Below are 21,258 nucleotides of genomic sequence, written 5' to 3'. Positions count from 1 at the left end.
CATTTTGTACTTTATTTGCACAGTGCCAACCATAATGAAGCTCTATGACTACAGCGATAAATAAGGTAATGGGAATGAACACAAACATCTCAAAGTAGATACTAAGGTACCACAAATGAATACAGGCCTCTCTTGAGGAAGCAGTTACTGTGGTACAGAAGTTTCTCAAGGCAGGCTCTGCATACTCCTGACTTGTGGGATTCAAGTGAGCAATGCAACACAGGAAGGTAGACTGAGGAGTCAATTATTAAAAGACTGAAGAACTGTTCTCACAAGCAGTGCAAATGGAGAGCAGAACTACTTCTTATGCGACAAAGAACTCCAAACAGAGAGCATATTTCCATGAGAATATTACAGAAGAAGCAAATCGTGGCTGAATACTACAGAAAAAGCACAAAAAGCACACTCACCAGCACACTTGCAGGCTGGGGAAGGACCTTCTCAGCAGCCCAGCAGCAGAAAGGGATCTTGGAGTCAGTGCTGACTCCAAGATGAACGTGAGTCATCAATGTGACAGTGATCAAGAAAGCTAACTGTACTTTATCCTGCATTAGCAGGTGCATGACAAACAGGTCCAAGGAGATGATACTTCCCATCTATGTGGCACTGGTCAGGCTGCACTCGGAGTACTGCTTCCAGTTTTGGGTGCCACACTTCAAGACGGATGTGGACAAGCTCAAGAGGGTTCAGAGGAGGGCCACTCGTATGGTTAGGGTCCTGCAGGCAAAACCCTACAAGGGGAGATTGGGGGCCCTAGATCTCTTCAGCCTCCGCAAGAGAAGGCTGAGAGGTGATCTTGTGGCAGCCTACAAATTCATCGCCGGGTGGGGAGGAAAGCAAGGAAGAGGAGATGCTCTGTTTCCCAGGGCACCCCTTGGGGTAACTAGGAACAACAGCCACAAACTGACAGAGTGCAGATTTAGGTTAGACATCAGGAAAAACTTCTTTATGGTAAGGGTTGCCAAAATCTGGAATAGACTTCCAAGGGAGGTAGTGCTCTCCCCTACCTTGGGGGGGTTAGTCAAGGTCTTGGAAGGTACCCTTATTTGTTACATTGTGAAGTGGGTTCCCTTTACACAAATTTGAATTATGCACCATTTTTCAGGAACGCATGTGCAGCATAAAGCAAGGGAAACCTGCACAAACTGGCAAGTGGAATCAAGAACAACAAGAAGTCCTTCTTCAGATATGTAGGGAGTCAGAAAAGGAATAAAGGAAGCATAGGACCCCGATGAATGATATGGGATGACTGATAACCGATACTCAGGACAAACTCCTGAACAAATACTTCACGTCGAAATTCCACTAGTCCAAGGGTGTTAGCCTACTTGACAGGATACAGGATGACCATGATGGGGGTGACCACCATAGTTGGTGCAGGTCTTGTAGGGGAGCACCTACAAAGGCTAAGTATCTACAGGGCAGCAGGACCAGATGAACTACACCCAAGAGTGCTAAAAGAACTGGCCCATGTCATCGCATCACCTACAGCCAAGTTATATGAAGACTCATGGAGCCCAGGACAGGTCCCAGAAGACTGGAAAAAAGCCAATGTGGTGCCAACCTTTAAGAAAGGGAGAAGGGAGGACCTAGGAAGTTACAGGCCAAACAGTTTGACCTCAATCCCTGGTAAAATCCTGGAGAGAATTATCAAAGAATCCATTACAGAGAGGCTAACAGAAGGCGATATTCTGAAGGACAGCCAACATGGCTTTGTTATGGGCAGATCATGCCAGACCAACCTCATTTCCTTCTACAATCAAGTAACTTGCCACCTGGATAGGGGAAATAAAGTTGATGTCATATACTTGGACTTCAAAAAGGCCTTTGACTTGGTCTCTCGCGCTGTCCTCAAGGTAAAATTGGGAAAATGCGGCCTCAACTACTTTACGGTCCAGTAGCTAGGTAACTAGCTCCGTGATAGGACCCAGAGACAAAGTCATAATGGCAGAAGGTAACCAGTGGCGTCCCTCGGGGTTCAGTAGTTGGGTCGGTGCTTGTCAATACGTTCACCAACGATTTGGATTCGGGTATTAAAAGCGAACTGGCAACGGTTTTTTTTGATGACACCAAACTATGTGGGATCATGGTCACACTCGAAGACAGGCTGGCAATACAGGCCAAACCTGGACAGGCTTGCGAGGTGGGCAGACCTCAACCAGATGCTGTGCTACACGGAGAAATGTAAAGTGCTCCATCTGGGGAGAAATAATCCACAACGCACATACAAGCTCAGCAGAGCTATGCTTGCCAGCACCACAACTGAACGAGACCTGGGTATCGTGATAGACAACCAAATGAACACGAGCCACCAATGCAATGCCATAGCTGGCGGAGCTAATCAAACACTGGCATGCATCTATGGAGGCATCTCGAGCAGGGCTAAGGATGTCATCCTCCTGCTCTTCTCCATCTTGATGAGACCACAGAGCTGGAGTACTGCATCCAGTTCTGGGCACCGCATTTCAGGAAGGATGTGGAGAAGCTCGAGAGAATCCAAAGGAGGGCCACACACATGATTAGAGGCCTTGAGACCAGGTTATACAAGGAGGCTGAAATACTTGGGACTGCTCAGCCTGGAGAAGAGAAGACTCAGAGGGGACTTGGCAGCAGCCTACAAGTATATCGGGGCGTACATCAGGGCCTGAGGGAGCATCTATTCACCAAGGCCTCCCAGGGGAGGACAAGCAATAACAGGCACAAACTGACTGAAGATAGCTTCAGGCTAGACATAAGGAAAAAACGTCTTTACAAGTCAAATGCCAAGGGCTTGGAACAAGCTCCCCACAAAGGTGGTACAGTCACCCACCCTGGCCATCTTCAAAAAGCATCTTGATGCCCATCTGGGTGGGGTTTCTGCCCAAGTGCAGGGGAGCTGGACCTAATGATCTGTAAGGTCACTTCCAGCCCCTAACAACTATGGAACTATAATGTCTTAAGGGAGGTCATATCGGTGTTCTGTCTCCATCTCATGATGATTGTTGATGCATCCATTCTGGTCTGGGGCACCTGTACCAAAGACAGACTTGCCTGGCTAGACAACTGACAACAAATGGAAGATTTTCCATGTGGGCTTGACAAAAGTCCTGGCACCAAGTCCCAGAGTAAAATGCTTCATAAACTCCCTAGCAGAGAGGCATATCCTTAGGATTAGATCTAGTAGCTTAGCCCAGTGGACCAGATGTGCAGTGCCCATGGTCCTGATCTAGTGCCCAGAGGGGAGCGGCTCAGCCCCGACCCTGATCTGGCTGTGCAGGGGAAAGGGGTCGGGGTGGGGGTGGCCTGGTCCCAAGGCAGCCATGGGGATGGGGAGAAGCTGTACAGGTCTTGGGAATCTGAGGGGGGAGGAAGGGAAGCAGTATTAATTGCCACTGCTCCCCCACCACCACATTTCCTACCAAGATTTCACCGGCCAGAGGTTGGCACCTCCTGTTTAGCTTGTCTTACCAGCATTTTTGTAGGCATTCAGCTCTCCATTTTAATTCAATGTGGTCAAAATTAAGCCAGAAATCTCTTCTCCCCAGCACTTTTCCCCAGTTTTCCCTGTGTACTCCCAAACATCTTCCCAGTCATTTAGATCAACAGTCTAGGTATCCAACTTTGCGCTCACCAGGCCCAAAACGCTGATCATTTCTAAATCTTGCCACCTCTCTTGTACATAGTCTTTAAAAGCCTTTTTTCTTCTCATTTTCCATGCAGGGAAAGCTCTTCAAGGCCCCATTGCCGTCTTCAATGAAACTTCCCCTTGCTCTCCAGACTGGTGAAGTCATGATACTGACCAGTTGACACTGGTGCTCACGAGGCTTAAAAATCCCAGAGGGCTTAGGTGCTTTTCCCAGGGACTCAATTTGTCTGGCAGCAGTTTTAGAGCTGGGTCACTTTTGCCTCGTCTTACAAAAGCTGCAGACCGCCCATTCACAAGGGCAGCTGCTGATAGCACAAAATCAGAAACTGGGTTTGTATAGGATCCTCACTCTGACAGGCATGGAGCCTCCTACACACTAATGAGCAGAGCAGTAAGCAGAGCGCAGTTGCTCTGAGGTAAGTAGCTCAGTAGTAGGACTTCCATGAGAAGGTTTTTCTGGGAGCTAGTGACTTTGGATGCCTGACCGAGTGCTGAGTGTTTGCCTACCTGCTTGGTATGTGGTTTTTCTGTGGTGTTTCCCCCTGCCCCCCAGACTGACTGATTGACAGGGCCTGCTCTGTGCGGGACTGGTTTAGCTAACTGAGGCACAGAGACAGGCTAGACAGCGTTCTAAAAAGGCAGCCCCCAGAGAAGAGGAAATGGGTAACAGAAGGCAGCAAACAGGAGTTTGCCTGTGAAGTCTCCTGTAAGACGGAGCCAGGGAGCAGGAGATTATGTGCTATGTGCGAGTGTGTACACCAGCCCAAGTGTGGGTGTTTAGTGTGTAGGATTTTGTGGTGTGGTTTTGTTTGTTTTGTCTACAGCTTAGGTGTCCTTCAGGGAGCAAAGGAGGCAAAGTGAGGATGGGTCAGCAGTTGTGACCTACACGGGTTATGTCATGTAACGTTTCTTCCCAGAATGTCCTTCATCTGCACAAAGTGTAAGCTGGTATCTGCCCTGGAGGAAAAAGACTCAAAAGGCCTCAGGCAATGGGTTGGACTAATGATCTCTGGAGGCCCCTTCCAGTCCTACTTTTCTACGATTCTCCAGTTCTATGATACTGTTCAACTTATTCCTCCTATGTAAGTATGACTGTTTTCAAAATTCATAACCTCTCTCATTTGCCCACCAGCATTACTAAAACATTCCAACAGCGCGGCTAGGACCTGGAACCAACTTCCAAGTGAAGTGGTGCTGGCTCCTACCCTGGGGGTCTTTAAAAGGAGGCTGGACAAACATCTAGCCAGGGTCGTTTGACCCTAGTACTCTTTCCTGCCACGGCAGGGGGTCAGACTAGATGATCTCCTCAGGTCCCTTCCGACCCTACCAACTATGAAACTATGAAACATAGACACCCCCCCCCCCACACACACCCCTTCAGACGACTACCATTTCTAGAATAACCATAACAGTAGGATTTAACTCCTCAAAATTTTCGAGTTTGTGGATCATATTTGCCACTCAATCTGTGATTCAAGAAATACACTGTGGCCAGTACCCTTCCACAGATTCACACAGGTTGAGTCAACCAACCATTTAAAAAAAAAAAAAAACACACATGCTGAGAATTCAAACAAAATAACTAACCTGAGACAGATCAGTGAAATGGTTTGCTTCAGCCATCACCTTTACCCGGAAATTCGTGCCATCATCAGGACTGAGAGCATAACAGAAAACCTTAGGGACAGAGCATCTCAAGTTAGCGTAACAACTTAGACTAGTGACTGAAATTTCACCATTAATACTGCTGAATTACAATATAAGTGATGGTCATCCACAGAGTAATTTGGAATGAGATTAAATTTTATTGTACATGAAGTCAGAATTACCCTCATGCCCAGGTACTGGCTTTGAAAGCCCTAAATAAGTATTCTAGGAAAAATATGAATAAGCACCACAGACTTTGCTGGTATGACAACTGCATTACTGGGCTCGGTTCTGGATTAACAGCATACTTAGTCCCAAATCATCCAACCAAACAGAGTGGTTAGAGGCTGGAGGGACAAATCTGCTGGGTACAAGCAAAACAGTAATAGCGTATGCAAACTACAAGTCCTTAGTAAATTCAGTACTTCCTAACCATGGATTCAAACACAGCCAACGTATACAAGTCTGATTAGATGGAAGGCAAGGAACACATTTTAGTAAGAACTAGTGCATTCAACGTCTATATAAAGATTTAAATTTTCTTTGGTGGGTTTTGGAATACAGTCATTCTAGAACAGGTTATAATCCCTTCCTGCCAACATGGATATTTTCTGACTCCCTGTCATTAAGAATAATCCTAACATTTTGTGAGAACAAAGTGATTATTTTCAAATGTAGCAACTTATAAACTGTTTAAGCAAGCAGCTTCTGTCAGGAAGGTATACAGCAGTCACATTGGGGTCTGAGATTTTTCATCATGGGCTAAATTGGAAGGTGTAATAGCTTCTGCACTTCTACATCAAGAAGGAAGTGTGAGAGTTACAAGTACTACTAGGACTCAATAAAAGAAAAGGGATGTGTGGAATAAGCATTCAGAAGATGCAAAAAGGTATGAATCAGGGGTTGACAATGTTTTTGGGCAGAGTGCCAAAAAAACCCACAACCTCAACTTACAAGATATTAGCATGCCAGGGGCAGATGGCATGGGAGCTGCAATCCTTGCAGCAGCAGCATAGCCCCGGCCCCCTCACCACTGTCCTCCCTGAGGCATATGCCAAGCAAAATGCCTTTCTGTGCCATGCTCAGGCACCCATGCCAGGAGTTGCCTACCCCAGTACAGACTGAAATAACTGACAAGTTGCACTGATAGTGTTTTGGACAAAAGAGAATATTATGATTTAAGGGAAATGTCAGGCAATTTTGACTGATCTAGTATATTAAGTATTTGAGAACCAAAAACCCCCAAACAAAACAAAAAACAAAACCAAACCAAAAAATCAAACTACTTTAGATGAAGGGCTTAAAAAAAAATTAGGGGACTAATCAATTCTGAAGAGTGGGTAAGGCAAGGGTGTCAAACTCACCCCAGGCCGAATCCAAACTACAGAGGCTCCTCTCAGACCAGATCTGTGAAGCTGCATTCAAGCAGGGTCGCATGGCTACAGAGCTGTATTCATGCAGCACAGAGCCAGAGGCACATGTCAGAGAAGAACCAAGGGCATGTGACAGTACAGAGCTCTGGCTGGGCAGCAGAACAAAGTCTGGGGTGGGCAGACGCACAGAGCCGTGCTTGGGCAGTGGCATGCAGCAGTATAGACATGGGCATGCCTAAAAGCAGTGGCTGCTTCAATGCAGATCCACACTGCTGCCCAACTAAAGCTCTGCACCGCTGCATGCCCCTGGCACTGATGCCTGGCCAAAGTTCCATGCTATCACCCAAACACAGCTCTGTGCAGCTGCCCAGGACTGATGGCACACAGCTATACAGAGTTGTGTTCAGTAGGGAGCTACCACCAATAGTCATGTCTACTGGGGTCCAGGGACCCCAAATTCTGTTTCACTGCACTCCCAATGGCCCATAGGCCAAGTATTTGACACCCTTGGGTTTAAGGTATTTCTTCAGTCCCAGATTAACTCTGGAACAGGATTAGGAACAGATTCACATTTAACACTTAGCTGCTGTATCACGTATCAATATTTCCCTTATTCTGCTTTGTTCTTAGTGTTACCGCAAAACTATCATGATCCCAGAAAACTACATATTTTAGAGCAATTACAAAAATTTTTTTGCAAAAATCTTCGTCTAATAAAAGTTATCACTTCTACCACGAGCTTAGACCACATTTTGACTCACAGGCCACTTAACCAGTTTTGGTGAACAGTTGAGGGTCACACACAAAATCATCCAGAAATTATGATTTTAACAAATTATAGATAAAAAAAAAAAATATACACACACACACACACATTAAAAAACAAAAGAAAAAACCCCCAGGCATCTATATAACATTTTCATTTTCTGTAAAAAAAAAAAGAATAGCTGTCCTGATTTATATTTCTGTATCTAGAGGCAACTGCATAATAGCTCAAAATAAAGTCTTACTGGGTGGGCGGGGGGAGGGCGCAGCAGCTACACACAGGGCACATGCAGCAGAGCTGCCCTAGGCAATGCTGTGCAAGTGTGGACCACTGCCCCTACTCCCAAATCTGGTCTCTGGCTGCCGTCCAACACTCTGCAGGGGGTCAAGCCCCACCCACCCTCACCTGGAGCAGGCCATGCCTCACTCCAACCAGCTGCACAGCTTTCCAGTAGGGCTGCTCCTAGTGAAGCTGCCCAAGGACTGCTTGGCTTCCCCCACCACACTTCTCATCCTCCTGCTGCACTAGCATGGGGAAGCAGCAGCAATGGCTATGGGGACAGGGATACAAGCCAAGCACCATACACCCAGCCAGGCAGGGGGAAAGCTGCATCCAAGTAGCTCCTGGCCCCAGCACACAGTGCTCCAGCTCACATGTGGATGGAAGGCGGCCAGAAGTCAGAGCTAGAGCCCTGCGTGCTGGGGCAGAAGCCATTCGGCTGCAGTTTTCCCGTCTGGCTGGGCATATGGTGCTTGGCACGCACCCCACAGTCACTGTTGCTTCCCCACGCTACCTGCTTCCTGAAGCAGCACAGGCAATGGAGGTGGGGGGAGCCAAGCAGTACCCAGGCAGGTGAGCCGAATCCAGCCCGCGGGCCATATTTTGCCCACCCCTGCCTTAGGCTGATGAGTTCAGTGGCGATTCAGATATCTCAGGAAGAAGGATGTAAAGGTTGTGAGCTCCTGATACTATTCATAATGATATGCAGCAGATAAAAATATACAGCTGCAACAGATTTCAGCAGATTGATGCAAAGCTATCATTCAGCAGTATTACCAGTTATCCTGATCTGGTTAAAAACAGGTCATCCAGCCAAACAGAAAGAGCAAAAAAAAGAATTACAGGGGAAGAGTCCATTAGAAATAACAGACACCAAAGTATCAGATACTTCCTTTCAGCTGCTGTAGGCATTCTTCACAGACCCTATTGCTAGTATCTCCAAGGACAGCGTGAACTTCTTACTCCCTCAATTCCATTTTATAAAGGGGAAGAGGACCTGCCTTTTGTGGTAAAAAAAAAAAAAAAAAAAAGCTTTCTAAAAGAGTCTATAGCAAACCTGACAAGAAATATTTGTTCAGCTTTCCCCAAACACAAGCACTTTCCTTCCCTTAAGCTACCTATGCAACAGCTGTCAGCTATTTAAGATGCCAGTGGGCTATTTACACTACTTACCTCAAATTTGTCTGAGTTATGCATGCCTGGGATTGACTGCATTAGGTGGGACGTTGGATGGTTGCCAAAATCAGAGCTCACATAGCCAATACGAAGTCTGCTTTCACTAGTCTTCAAGTCCTTTGGATGTTCATATGGTGGCTTGTGAAGGACATTGATCTACCAATAAAATTCCCAAAACATTTAGTGACACAATAAGCCTATAAATACCATCCAAAACACTAAAAACAGATCCCTTCCTGAATGTCTAAGGCCTTCAGATGTGCCCACAACTTGTCTTTCCTCATATTTAAACTATTGTGAAAATAAAACATTAAAATGTTTAAAATTTCAAAGCATGCAAGGTTCATAACAAAAAGGGGCAAACTCCCACATGCCACATAGCAGGACATCAGAATCAGCTGGCCAAGCAAAGAAAAGGCCTCTATTCAACTGAATGACATCTGTGTGTCTGACTCTCAAAGTTTTGACAGCTGTCACTGGTTGGTTTCTGAACTTATGGAGGACTGCACACTTCACTGTTCATGTAGGCTGAACCAGGGTTGTCCAACTTTGAAGCAGCTGGAAGCTGCACACCCCCCAGGCCACATTACCAAGGGCCACACCAGCAGGAACCAAGGTCCCTGTAGCCCCTGTATTGCTTCCCTGTTGCTCCTCCCCATTGCACCATACATCCAGGTGTCCCCCCCCCGCTGCACTCCACATGCCCCAGTGAGCTCCTCTGCCACTCAGGCAGCCTGGGCTATGGCCTCCCTAACCCCTTCAAACTGTGCCATGCTGCACTGCCCCACCCCCTCGGCCAGGGGCAGGTAGCATGGAGCAGCCAGAGCAATAGGGGAAAGCAGTGGCTGGGTGGGAACCCAGGAGCTGAAACTTAACCCTCAGGGGCCACATGTGGCCCATAGGCTACCAGCACCAAACCACACAAAAGCTCCTACCTTGTCCAAACAGAGATTTCCATGTCTCTCAGCAATAGCCTTCCTAAAGCTGTGAGAAAGTGGGTATAGCATGCTGTGATGAGGGTGGACAGAAGGCAATCTGTTCTTCTCCAACTGATCAGCTACAATACTAACCAACTTTTTCATTCTTTCATCGTAATCTGTCCAGTCACAGACAATCTAGAAAGGGAAAAGAAAGCCCTGGGTTGGCATAAATTTAAAACAGAGATTTGTTCTATTCTGTTTACATAAAAGTAGGATGGATTCATGTTTCTCCATTACATGAAAATAAGGTATTTCACAAATGTCTATATTTAACTGCAAGCTTCAGTTACCCTAATAACCAATAGGGTTGACTTTACTGCAGCTCAATGAAGCAAGCAAGCACTTCTCCAGAAGAGAAAATGATTGCAAAATTATCTTCCAATTTGAGATTTGTCTCCTCTTTAAAACAGTATGATACACTGGCTGTTTGACACGGACAGTCTTGGTACCTGTAATCAGGGTAACTCCTAAGAATTAGTTACAGCCCTTCTCCTCACCTGCAAACAGTGGGCCAAGTTGCAATATGCATCCGGAAAATCAGGCTTTAGTTTCAGAGCGGTGCGATAAGAAGCAATGGCCTCTGGTATATTCCCTGAATCCTACAAAAGTAGAGGAAGTAGTCAGCAGGCAAAAACAGACTGAAGGATTGTTTGCCAAATGCATTACTGAATTATGAAGTGAACCATGAATACAGTTATACCTTATGAATGGAGGCTAGGTTGCTGTGTGCATCAGCAAAAGCAGGATTTATCTGGATGGCACGGGTGTAACACTGTAAGGCTCCCTGAACATCCTGCATCTCCTTCAAAGTATTTCCCATATTAGAATAGGCATCTGCAAATGTGGGGCTGATTCTAAAAATTGAGAAAACCACACACACAAGAGCAGTTATTCCAGGAAACCCCATCCGAGTAGCTGTCCAGTTACAAGGTTTGCATAACACTGCATAAACTACAACTTGCAGCACTAAGCCACTTCCTGTGCATCTATGCAATGTTCCTGTCACCAGCCTTTGGGAACATTAGATGCAAACTGTTACCTAATAGCCTCTTTGTAGTGCATCAAAGCCTCCTGTAGCTTTCCTTGCTGCTGCAGAACACTTGCCAAGTTTGAATGGGCAGCAGCAAACTCTGGAAACACCTGTAAGACAACCAAGCAGACAACTAAGTTTGCCCCTTAGATCTGCCACAGACATCACATTACAAAACGTTTACTTTTTGCTCTCCTTGGCATATTATTCAGCTTTCACCAGAAGGAATCACCAGCTTTATCTGCTTCTTTACCGATAAGAATCATCTATGCCTTACAGACTCTGAGCTACATACCTGCATGCTATTCTGTATCGTCACATTCAAACATACCTCAAGAGCTTTGCGGTAAAGGCGGACAGCCTCCTCAATGTTCCCCTGTTCCCGCTTGATGTTTGCCAGGTTATTGAGGGAGTCTGCATGTGTGGGACACAGGCGAAGAGCTGTATTGTAACATTCCTCTGCTTCAGCCACCTTGAACAAAATTCCATTTTTATTTCTAAGAAATAGTGAGTAAATTAAGCAAGCAGGGGAAATACTGTTTGATATGGTTACGTTTGTGAAAACTCTGCTTGTGAGACCGTCATTATTACAAATGCCCATCTTTAAACAGCTCTGATTAGAAGACTTTGTTCCTATTATTTTCCTACAAGTTTATACACAAAGCAACCAAATATTAAAAGACAGCTTCCCACCTTATCAATGTTCATTATCACTTGGGGTCCTGAAACAAGCATCAGCAAAACTTTATATAAACAGCAGACCAAAATGAAATAGAAATACTTACACTGCCTTTCTCCTTCAGAGCATTGGCCAGATTACAGTATGCATCAGGAAAATGTGGCTGCAGCTCAATAGCTCGACGGTAGGTGTCTATCGCCAGATCGATCAGTCCCTGCTCATAATACACACAAGCCAAGTTGCCGTGCACAACTGCATGATTAGGACTCAGACTCAGGGCTCGTAGATAAGCTGCTACAGCTCTGTAATGAGAGGTGCAGTTAACATTTATACGGCTGACATATGACGGCATATAATTACTCGTACCTTCATCTCAGTCATAAACGACATGCACAGAAGAGAATAGTGTTTGTGCTCTCTACTGCTTTTTAAGTGAAGGCATGAAAAAAGCCTCTTCGACTGTGCAAAATTAATAACTATTGGAGATAAGAAAGAGGAGAGTACAGAAGGCAAAAACGTAAAACTCAACTAAGACAACAAGTTATTTATTCCAACTTTAAAACAGCAGTTCAAAACATGCAGGAGAAAGACACTGTTCCCTTTAGATAAGTGCTGAGGAAACATCCAATCCCCCCTTCCAATTGGACTCTTCAGGATGACCCTTTCTACAACTACACGCCCTAGATAAAAAGTTTATGCTCACCACCTGAGCACAAAATTTCCTGGGAAGCAGCATACATTAGAGCTACAAGTGCACCCAGCCTTGGCATTCACACTCCCAATGTGGGGTTAAGGACACAAAATACATTTGTTGATCGCTCAGGCTCTGTTTACATGACAGCTCAGCTAGTTTCTCAGCAGAGTTAATCCCTCCAGGAGCCATGCCACACTGATGCAACTGCAGTGCTTCCTGTAACTATGCCAGGTTAGCTCAGGCACTTGACTGATGAGAGGCTGAGGGACCTGGGCCTATTGAACAGCAGCCTTCAATTCCCTAAAGGGCAGTTCCAAAGAGGATGGAGCCGGACTGTTTTCAGCGGTGGCAGGTGACAGAACAAGGAGCAATGGGCTCAAGTTGCAGCAAGGGGAGTTTTGGTTGGATATTAGGAAGAATTCTTACTTGGAGGGTGGGGAAGCACTGGAATGGGTTACCCTCCATCCTTGGAGGTTTTTAAGGCCCAGCTAGACAAAACCTTGGCTGGGATGATCTAGTTGGGGATGGCCCTGCTTTGACATGGGGGTTAGATTAATTGACCTCCCAAGGTACCTTTCAACCCTCATTTTCTATGATTCTATCTCCACATGGCACTATACTGTCACAGAGACCTACCCTCAACACTTCCTTCAGCAAGACTGACACAGTGGAGAAAGGTGGCAAGAACAAGGAAGTACAAAGGCAAACATCTTACAAGAAAGAGTTACCATGCTAATTAACCAGTCTTTCAAACAAGATTGCATGAATCTTTGTGTCACATAAATAAGGAACAATCAACAACCTAAGAGTTGGCTCTAAGGAGTCTTACTTTAATGACTGGAAAAGCCTCTCTCACAACTGAACGTTTCAAGATTAAATGCAAAGTAAGACTGCATGGGTAAAAGAATGAACCTCAGATACCTGTCCTGCATGTCAGAAGGGAGACTTTTCTGAAACTTGCAGCTCAGCCTATCTAAAAGCATGTCTCACAGCATGTCTTGCTGACACTATCTGTTTAGGAGCAAGTAGGAGTCTCAGTGTGCAGAATACGCCATTGTGATAGCTTCTGGACTGAAACTGAGCCACTTCACTCCTATTAACTCTATAGCTCTACCTGTCCAGTTAAAGACCCAGGTTCTCTCACACAGCACAAAGCTGTACTTGGTCTCTCTCTCCTGCAGAAATGCAAAACATACTTATTATCACATAGGGAGCCATTATACATGAAGTACAACTTAAAACTAAAGGAGTATCTTCAGCCATGTACAAAATGTATCTATAATGAAAAGGTTAAATTATATATTATGAAAGCCTGAAAAAACATGGGTCCTAGTGGACAAAAAGAGGGTTGGCAAACAATCTAACTATATATACCTTCCTAATAAAATGAGAGGCGAGAAGCTGAAAACTTCTCAAGCAATATAGCAACAGATACAGGTAAGTATTTCACTTTTTGCAGTGATAAGAAAGAAGTGAAGGCTGGTCAGGGCAATGCTCATTTATATATCCCAGGGTAGTAAAAGTTCCAAGCTTGTGTTCCAAGGACATTTACTTCATGTTAAGTGATAATTTAGTCAGGCAACAATTGAGAAGGAAAACACCTTTTTAAAAAAAAAAGAAAAAACAGGAACATAATACATATTTGGGTAACGGTTGGCTGCTGGAGGAAAAACTTAGATGCCATCTGCTTACCTGTCAAAAATCCTTGCCTCCTTCAGAACATTCCCCAGATTGATGTAAGCATCCAGAAAATTTGGGTCAAGTGTTACAGCCTGCAGAATTTTAAAGAAAAGTAACTTATGCACCATGTTCAGTGCTTATACTATAAAATGTCACCCCCTAAAAAACCCAAAAGTTAAAATAGAAATGTAACCCCCACAGCATGAACAATCCTGAAAAAAATCCCACAAACAAACCAACAAGCAAGAACAATTCAAAGTAATAATAATCTACACAATTTATCCCACTGCTTCCTGTTGAAAAGTGCTATACTGACACCATCAAAAATGAAGTCTTATTTACAACAGACTAAACAGTAATAATAAAACCATCTTTTACCTAATTCCACCTATGTCTGTGAACTAGGTTCTTTCCAAGTTCATGCACATCAAAAATATACCAACTGAAGTTGGTTTACATAAATCTCAGTTTCTGTAACCTCCCTCTTCCTACTGTATCCCAACTGTTTATGATCATCGGGCAAGAGAGTAATACTACATCCTTATATGTTTCGTAGTTGGTAGGTTCGGAAGGGACCTGACCAGATCATCAAGGCCAAACCCCCACCACGGCGGGAAAGAGTACTGTGGTCAAACGACCCCGGCAAGGTGTTCATCCAGCCTCCTCTTAAAGACCCCCAGGGTAGGAGCCAGCAGCACTTCTCTTGGAAGCTGGTTTCAGATCCTAGCCGCCCTGACAGTGAAGTAGCGCCTCCTGATATCTAGCCTGAATCTACCCTCTGCCAGCTTGTGACCATTATTTCTAGTCACTCCCGGTAGCGCTCAGGGGAGCAGGGACTCCCCCAGTGCCTGCTGGTCCCCCCTGACTAGTTTGTAAACGGCCACTAAATCCCCCCTCAGCCTTCTCTTGTGGAGGCTGAACAGGTTTCTCTCTCAATGCTGGAAAGCAGCTATGATTTTACCAATAGTAAAAGTAGGAAAATTTGGAACTGAATACCTTACAAGAATGCACATATGAACGAATACCTTTCTACACTCAAATGTTTTTCCCTCACTTTATCTTAATGCCCCAAAGATGAATTGCATTTTAGGTCAACTGTTTTACCCCAAGCTCAGCAGACCAATGATACCTGTTTTGAGAAAAGAAAGTTACTTACTAGTTACTGGAGTGCTTTGAGATATATTCTCCACATCCACAGTCTCACTGTAGGCATATATCATGTCTCTGAACTGCAAATTATGGTATGGCTACATACATTTGGAGCAGTTTCAAAAGAGGAGCAGCTGATATGTTCCAATTCTTAGGTGTAGACACAAACTGAGAACGATATAAGTGTAGCACAACCACCCCAATTTTAACCCTGGACAAAGCAGTATTGAAGTTGTAGTGGTTTTCCAACATTATATGGTTTCTGCCTTGACCACAGGTAATAACTAGAAACTGCAGCTCCCCTTTTGAAATGTTCCTCTTCTGAAACTGCTCCAATGTACATATGCCTATACCCTCAGACCCACCCTTTTGCTTTCACAATACCAGCACTGTGCATTCTTGGCCTGTTCCTCCTTGTGCCCTGTTCCAGGGGGATAAAGGGCAGAACACGCTTTCTGTATTTGACTCCAAAAGCAATAAAAAGGAGGGTAGGATGCATATGTTTTATGAAGTAGCAAGTAATGCTTTGTCTGCAAGAAACTGTCATCATATACACTCAATGCAAATGACTCCAGAGTAGTGCCACTTTTTATATTCTGGGACTGGGTGAATAACAGTTCCTTATTTGTTTTATCTATGCCCTTCAGGATTTTATAGACCTCTATCACACATCCCCTCTCAGTCTTCTCGTTTCCAAACTGAAAAGTCCTAGCCTTTTCAGTTGCCCATCATTTGGCAAACTTCAAAAGAATAAGACTGAAGATGTGATACTAGATTTTAGGTAAGTTTAGTCTGTCAGCTACTTGCACCATTCTTACTAGTTTTGTTACAAAAACTGTCATGTGAACTTGATACCTTCCATCCCTATTCTCTATAAATACCATCAGAGGATTAAAAACAACCTATAAAGTCTTGGGGACTAGGAAAATAACGTGTAGCTTAGCATCACGTGATTTTAGATTGTTAAGGATCTCAAGAGAAGAGCACTAACTTTTCAGATTATATTAATTAGGAGGTATCACGTAGGAGCAAGAACAGGAATTACAGATATTACTCTAAAGAATTTAGCACCCTGGAGAAAGATGTACAATATCTGTATGACACTGCTTTATTAAATTAATTTCTAAAATGCACTCCTAATGTTCTTCAGATACTAAGCAACGTTGACTAGAACAACTTTAGAATGTTAGATTGGCTTTTGGCAGGGAGGTATATCCAAATATTTACCTCTTATTGAGCAGCTAAAGAAAACATTTTTTTCCCCCATAAGAAACAAAGATGGGAAAAGCCAAGTCACTTGCCATCTATTTCCAGAGCAGGACTGTTTCAACTCCCCCTTCAATAGCATCTGGGAATCCTTACATGCGAGTAAGGATTAGTATGAGATTTTATGCTAGTAAGTAACTACCCAAAGAGTTACAGGTACAGACTCAAATATTTCTATCAACTTAGTAAGGTGCTTATTACTAGGTAGACAATACTCATTAGAATACACTGCAGAAAATGACAGGCTTAAACAGTTACCTTTTCAAAATGATGAATGGCAAGCCAAATTTCTCCTTGAGCATTGAAAACGCAGCCAAGATTACTCCATGCTACCGCAAAGTTTGGTTGAGTTTCTATTGCTTTCAAATAACAGGCCTTGGAACAGTTAACGATAGATACAAGGGAAGGGGAATATTTGTAAAAAAAAAACAAAAAAAAAAAAAACAAAAAAAACGAAAAAGGAAAAAAGAAAAAGAAAAGAAAAGAACGAAAAAAACGAGAAAAAGTAATTGTCAGTATTCCTTCTCCAACCAGCCAAAAGTGACCCTGCAGTATAGGCTAGCTTGCGCCAAAACTAATGCGCTGTAAACAGCTGCTGATCCTGCGCCAGCGCAAACCAAAACCCAGGTGCAAGCCCACCATTTTTCAGTTACGCTGATCTTTAGGTAACATCCCTTCAGAGACTAATTCACATCAGAAATGCACTATGTTTAGACAGACTAGGGCATTTTTCTTGCTAAATCACATCTAAATCTAGCCTCTTTCGTTATCTAGGATGTATCAAAATACTCTCCCACAAGCTACATGGTCTCCACTGAACAAACATCTTAAGTCAAAATAAGGGAAAAAAATACTTCAAAGTAAACGAATAGTTTTAAAACAAAATCTAGAAACGGACTATTGAAAAAGCATGGCAGCCACTCTTGAATATTTAGCTGTCCTTACTACCAAAGGTCAGACAAAACATGGATTTTATGTCCTACCCTCCACCTCCTCTTCAATATTTATTTGCTAGGCTACCATCAGCCTCAAAACCTCAAATGACAGGATTGCATGAAGGTTTAGGTCCCTGTAATGCAAGCGCAAGAAATCGCTGGCGCATCCTAACAGCACGCTGCCACGCTATCGCTGCAAATTGCTGTGCTATGTATAACGCCCCTAGATACAGTGAACGGCCAACCAGAATCGTTAATCTACCAGACAGGTGCATGTAGAAACTCCCATGTTAAATTTGACATCTGGATGCTAAACGTGTTACAACCCGATTTTATCCAAAAGGCTAGAGCCTGGAGCTTCAGCAGCTACCCAATCAGAGATTAATTATCGAGTCAACCGTTCACAAGGGCCTGATCGCACGCAACGCGCATTACCGCTGCGCAGCCTTTGCGCTACTGCAGGATCACAGCGCATCATCAGAAGAGCAGAACGCTGCAATCCAAACAAAGAAGAAAAAAAGGAAAAAAATGAACAACCAGAAGAGTTAGAAGCTTTTACTATTAACTAATCGCCAATTATTTCTTTTTCTTTTCCTTTTTAACATTTTACTTTACTTTACTTTATTTCTTTGAAAGTATTGTGGCTAGTAGTATAAAACATTCTTACATTACATGGTTGTAAATAAAATATTTTAAGCTGTTTCTGAAGCCACAAGACAGAAGATTCAGGCATGGAGGCAAATGGTTTTGCTGTGGCAGTTACAAACCCGTTACCATATTTCTCATCATGTGACTTTTCGGTGCGTTCCTTGCTGGAAGAGGAGGAGGAGGTGTGTGTCTGCCCTAGATCCAGGCCTCGAGCTCCCTTCAGCGAGGCACCTTACGCATGGAATAGGAGGTTTCACCCACCTGAAACCTTCTAAATACAATATCAGTGGTGAAAAAACCAAAAACAAGAGAGAAAATAAAACAAGATCATTAGTAAAAGTTCAACAAAGCAATTGCAATTCTTTGGACATGTCTAACACATGGAAATGAGGACAATCTGTCTGTAACATGGGAGTCATGCAGAAGGGAGAGGGTTAAATCAGGGCAACTGCATACAGCAAGGCATTTTTTTTTTTTTTGGAAGAAAGGCTCTGAAAGTTCTATAAAGAAATTCAATTTTAGTTCAAACAGTAAGGAACTTGCTGGCTTGATCTTTCAAATGCACTGATAACCAAAGAAATACATTGCAATTTACTCAAGATATTTTTCTTGTTTAATGAGTTCTCACAAAAAACAAAATAACACTTTCAAGCTAGGTGTCTCCAGAGCTCTGAAACAAAGAAGTCAGCAACCTAAGGCAGGCGCAGTGTCTTGGCCTATACCAGTCACACTAAAGCTGCAGTGAAGTGCAATTCATGTTAGCTGTCCGCTTGCTGGGCTGAGAACCAAGTGTCTTGTTATAAAAACATCTGCAATTTATGATTTGCTATTTAAGAATATTTGCAGCTCAGATTCAAGCGCTGAGTTATGCTGGCCTGTGAAAACATCTGTTCAAGTTGTGCGTAGTTTATAAATTCTGACTTTGAACCAGCACTCCCATTACCCCATTAACAGATGGTACTTAAAAGCAATACCCCTCCCCAGATGGTACTGCAGCCAAACAGACAGCTACGCTGTTTATACACTCCACTTGTTAGCATGCGCGTGGGGCTTGGAGTGACAGACTGGGAGTCCAGAGTCATCCTGGTTTCTCCACACTCCTCACCCCTGCAGCGCGGACGCGTAAGGTGGCTTGTAACATGACAATTTCATTTTACAATCAGAGTTTTAATATGCCAAGAGCTTTAAACCCATTTTGGTGTTCAAATTGGCAGTTTGGTAAACGCAGACTGCTAGAAGCCACCTTTCCACTTTAGCAAGTTTTCTTTCGATCAGTTCATTTCCCAAACAAACCAGCTTTGTCCTTCTGATTCCTTTTTTTGGAAGAAAACATTTAAAAACAAGTTATTTGGGGAACCAAGTACTGAAGACAGAATCATTTTCTAGCCTTTCTTCCACTATAAAAGGTGAGGGAAAAGGTTAAAGAATAAAATCTTTAAATGCCAATATTACAGGGTAACATTTGGATAAAATTCTTCTCCACTTACAAGCCACAAAGGACTTTAGAAGAGCAGCATTTTCAATAGCACCTGCATCGTATAGGGATCTTGAGCTAAAGAGGCTCTCTGCTTGGCACCAGCAGGCAAGCCTCAGATTTGAAGGCGTGTTATTTATTTCCAGATAAGAGCATGGTGGAGCCCCTGCCCAACACTTCAGAATGGTAACAGATAGTCTATTTCAGCAGAAGGAATCAGTAATGTTCCATTTCTTGTTTTAAAAACATTGAACATGGTCATGTCATATCTTGCCCTGCAACTACTCTGGGGCAATTCAGTGCCTTCAGTTTTCAGCAGTTTCTCGGACTGTTTGTAGATCAGCGCAGATCTGAAGACGGTGCAAAGTTCTAGTTTTCAAAAACACTGATGTTTAAATGTATTCTACCGAACACCTACCTTGGCTTCTTCCAAGCGACCCAGGGCTTTAAGCAGGTTCCCCAGGTCACTACGAACACAGTACAAGTCCTGAAAAATTAAAGCAAGGCTGTCAGCAGCTGAACTTGAGAATACGGAGGTCTTGCAAAAGACCCTGTCATTCTGTTAATGCCACAGTACTTATTCAGCAGCCTTGGTAACCAATTAAATCAGACTTAATAACTTTTTTCTACATCTAAGATCACTGATATAGTGGATAATCATAATCAAACATTCCTAGTGGGAAAAATAAAACAGGAAAATTCTAACCAAGCTTTTAGTTTCATTTTTGCTTGACCGGCATCTTCTCCACTTCACCAAAAGAATGGAGATTTTCCTTGTTTTTATGAAACAGGCATCTAGCTGTGGTCTCAAAGCTTGTTATCTTAAACTGCACCCTAACAATTGCTTGATTTGTTCTAATACCTAATCAGACAGCTGTTCTCTACAGCCCAGTTTCCTTTCTTCTTTGTTCATTCTGAGGGCTGTCTCATTTCACCTACTTTGCGTGCTCTCCGTTTTGCTGTTTGTCACTGTCTTGCTTTCACTTTTAACTGGAACTATGACTCGGAGGACTGCAGCATTACTATACTGGTAGCAGAAGGAAGAACCAGACGGATGGAGGAAAAGCTCTTGTGATGAACCCTCAGTAAAAGAAGTTAATCAGCCTTGTAATAGGCCAAGTCATATAAATCTTTACTATTAAATAGTATCTGGCAGCACCCCCGAGAAGCACCTGGGCTTAGAGTTTTCTGAAATCTCAGCACACAAGACTTAAGTTTAACTAGTGAAATAATATGGAGTCAAGGTCTTGCTACTCTGATTTGTTCATGTGGCATGGTACAGAACACACAGTACAGAGATTCTTACCTCCCTCTAGGCCCGTTCATTTTCTGTTTTACTCCACCAATGAAAAGAGTTTAAAGGTAAAAGATCTACCCATAACACTACAAGGGCGCACTACAAATGCTTTATCACCCATTTGACTACCACAACTATACCATTGGATGCTGGTTCTCTCTCTACAGCAATTTGTGCTATGCAACACATTTGATGAGCATAGTACAGGTTAAATAAAAGAGTGAATAATCTAACATGCTTTTTTGCCAGAACAAAATAAGCCTAGAACAGCAATTACATATCAAGAAATACATGATTAGCAAACTTCAAATATGGCTTATTGCTACAGTTTCAGCATTGCACACAGACACTTTCATCTAAGTGATGACTCTGAAACTCATGCTAAGCTTAGGCCTACTCACAAAAGTTAAAATACAGAATACTGATGCTAACTGCATATTGCAAGAGGATGTGAGTTCATGGCTAGGCCATCTGAGAAGGAATAATGAAGCATCTCTTCCAGCTTATCTTGCTATACTCAGGATGATTTCAGGCAGACTCTTAGTTGTCTGGTGTGTAAC

At 43.5% G+C, this 21,258-nt stretch overlaps 1 protein-coding gene across 3 annotated transcripts in view; it reads right to left on the bottom strand.

Moving 5' to 3' along the window:
* Positions 1-21,258, bottom strand: part of OGT (O-linked N-acetylglucosamine (GlcNAc) transferase) — a 42,086-nt gene that overhangs the window by 12,195 nt on the left and 8,633 nt on the right. For all 3 annotated transcript variants that reach the window (XM_014608313.3, XM_019486436.2, XM_014608312.3), the window contains exons 4-14: positions 19,820-19,888; positions 16,603-16,719; positions 13,942-14,021; positions 11,662-11,857; positions 11,208-11,348; positions 10,886-10,986; positions 10,547-10,700; positions 10,344-10,445; positions 9,802-9,981; positions 8,864-9,022; positions 5,213-5,302 (exon numbers count right to left, since the gene is read on the bottom strand). In XM_014608313.3, coding sequence (XP_014463799.1) covers positions 5,213-5,302; positions 8,864-9,022; positions 9,802-9,981; positions 10,344-10,445; positions 10,547-10,700; positions 10,886-10,986; positions 11,208-11,348; positions 11,662-11,857; positions 13,942-14,021; positions 16,603-16,719; positions 19,820-19,888 — 1,389 coding nt within the window. The remainder of the gene's footprint in view (positions 1-5,212; positions 5,303-8,863; positions 9,023-9,801; positions 9,982-10,343; positions 10,446-10,546; positions 10,701-10,885; positions 10,987-11,207; positions 11,349-11,661; positions 11,858-13,941; positions 14,022-16,602; positions 16,720-19,819; positions 19,889-21,258) is intronic.

Source organism: Alligator mississippiensis, chromosome 8 (assembly GCF_030867095.1).
Source record: "Alligator mississippiensis isolate rAllMis1 chromosome 8, rAllMis1, whole genome shotgun sequence".
Lineage (NCBI taxonomy): Eukaryota > Metazoa > Chordata > Crocodylia > Alligatoridae > Alligator > Alligator mississippiensis.
The sequence above is the reverse complement of the archived record's forward strand: the minus strand, read 5'-3'. Positions and strand labels throughout refer to the sequence as shown.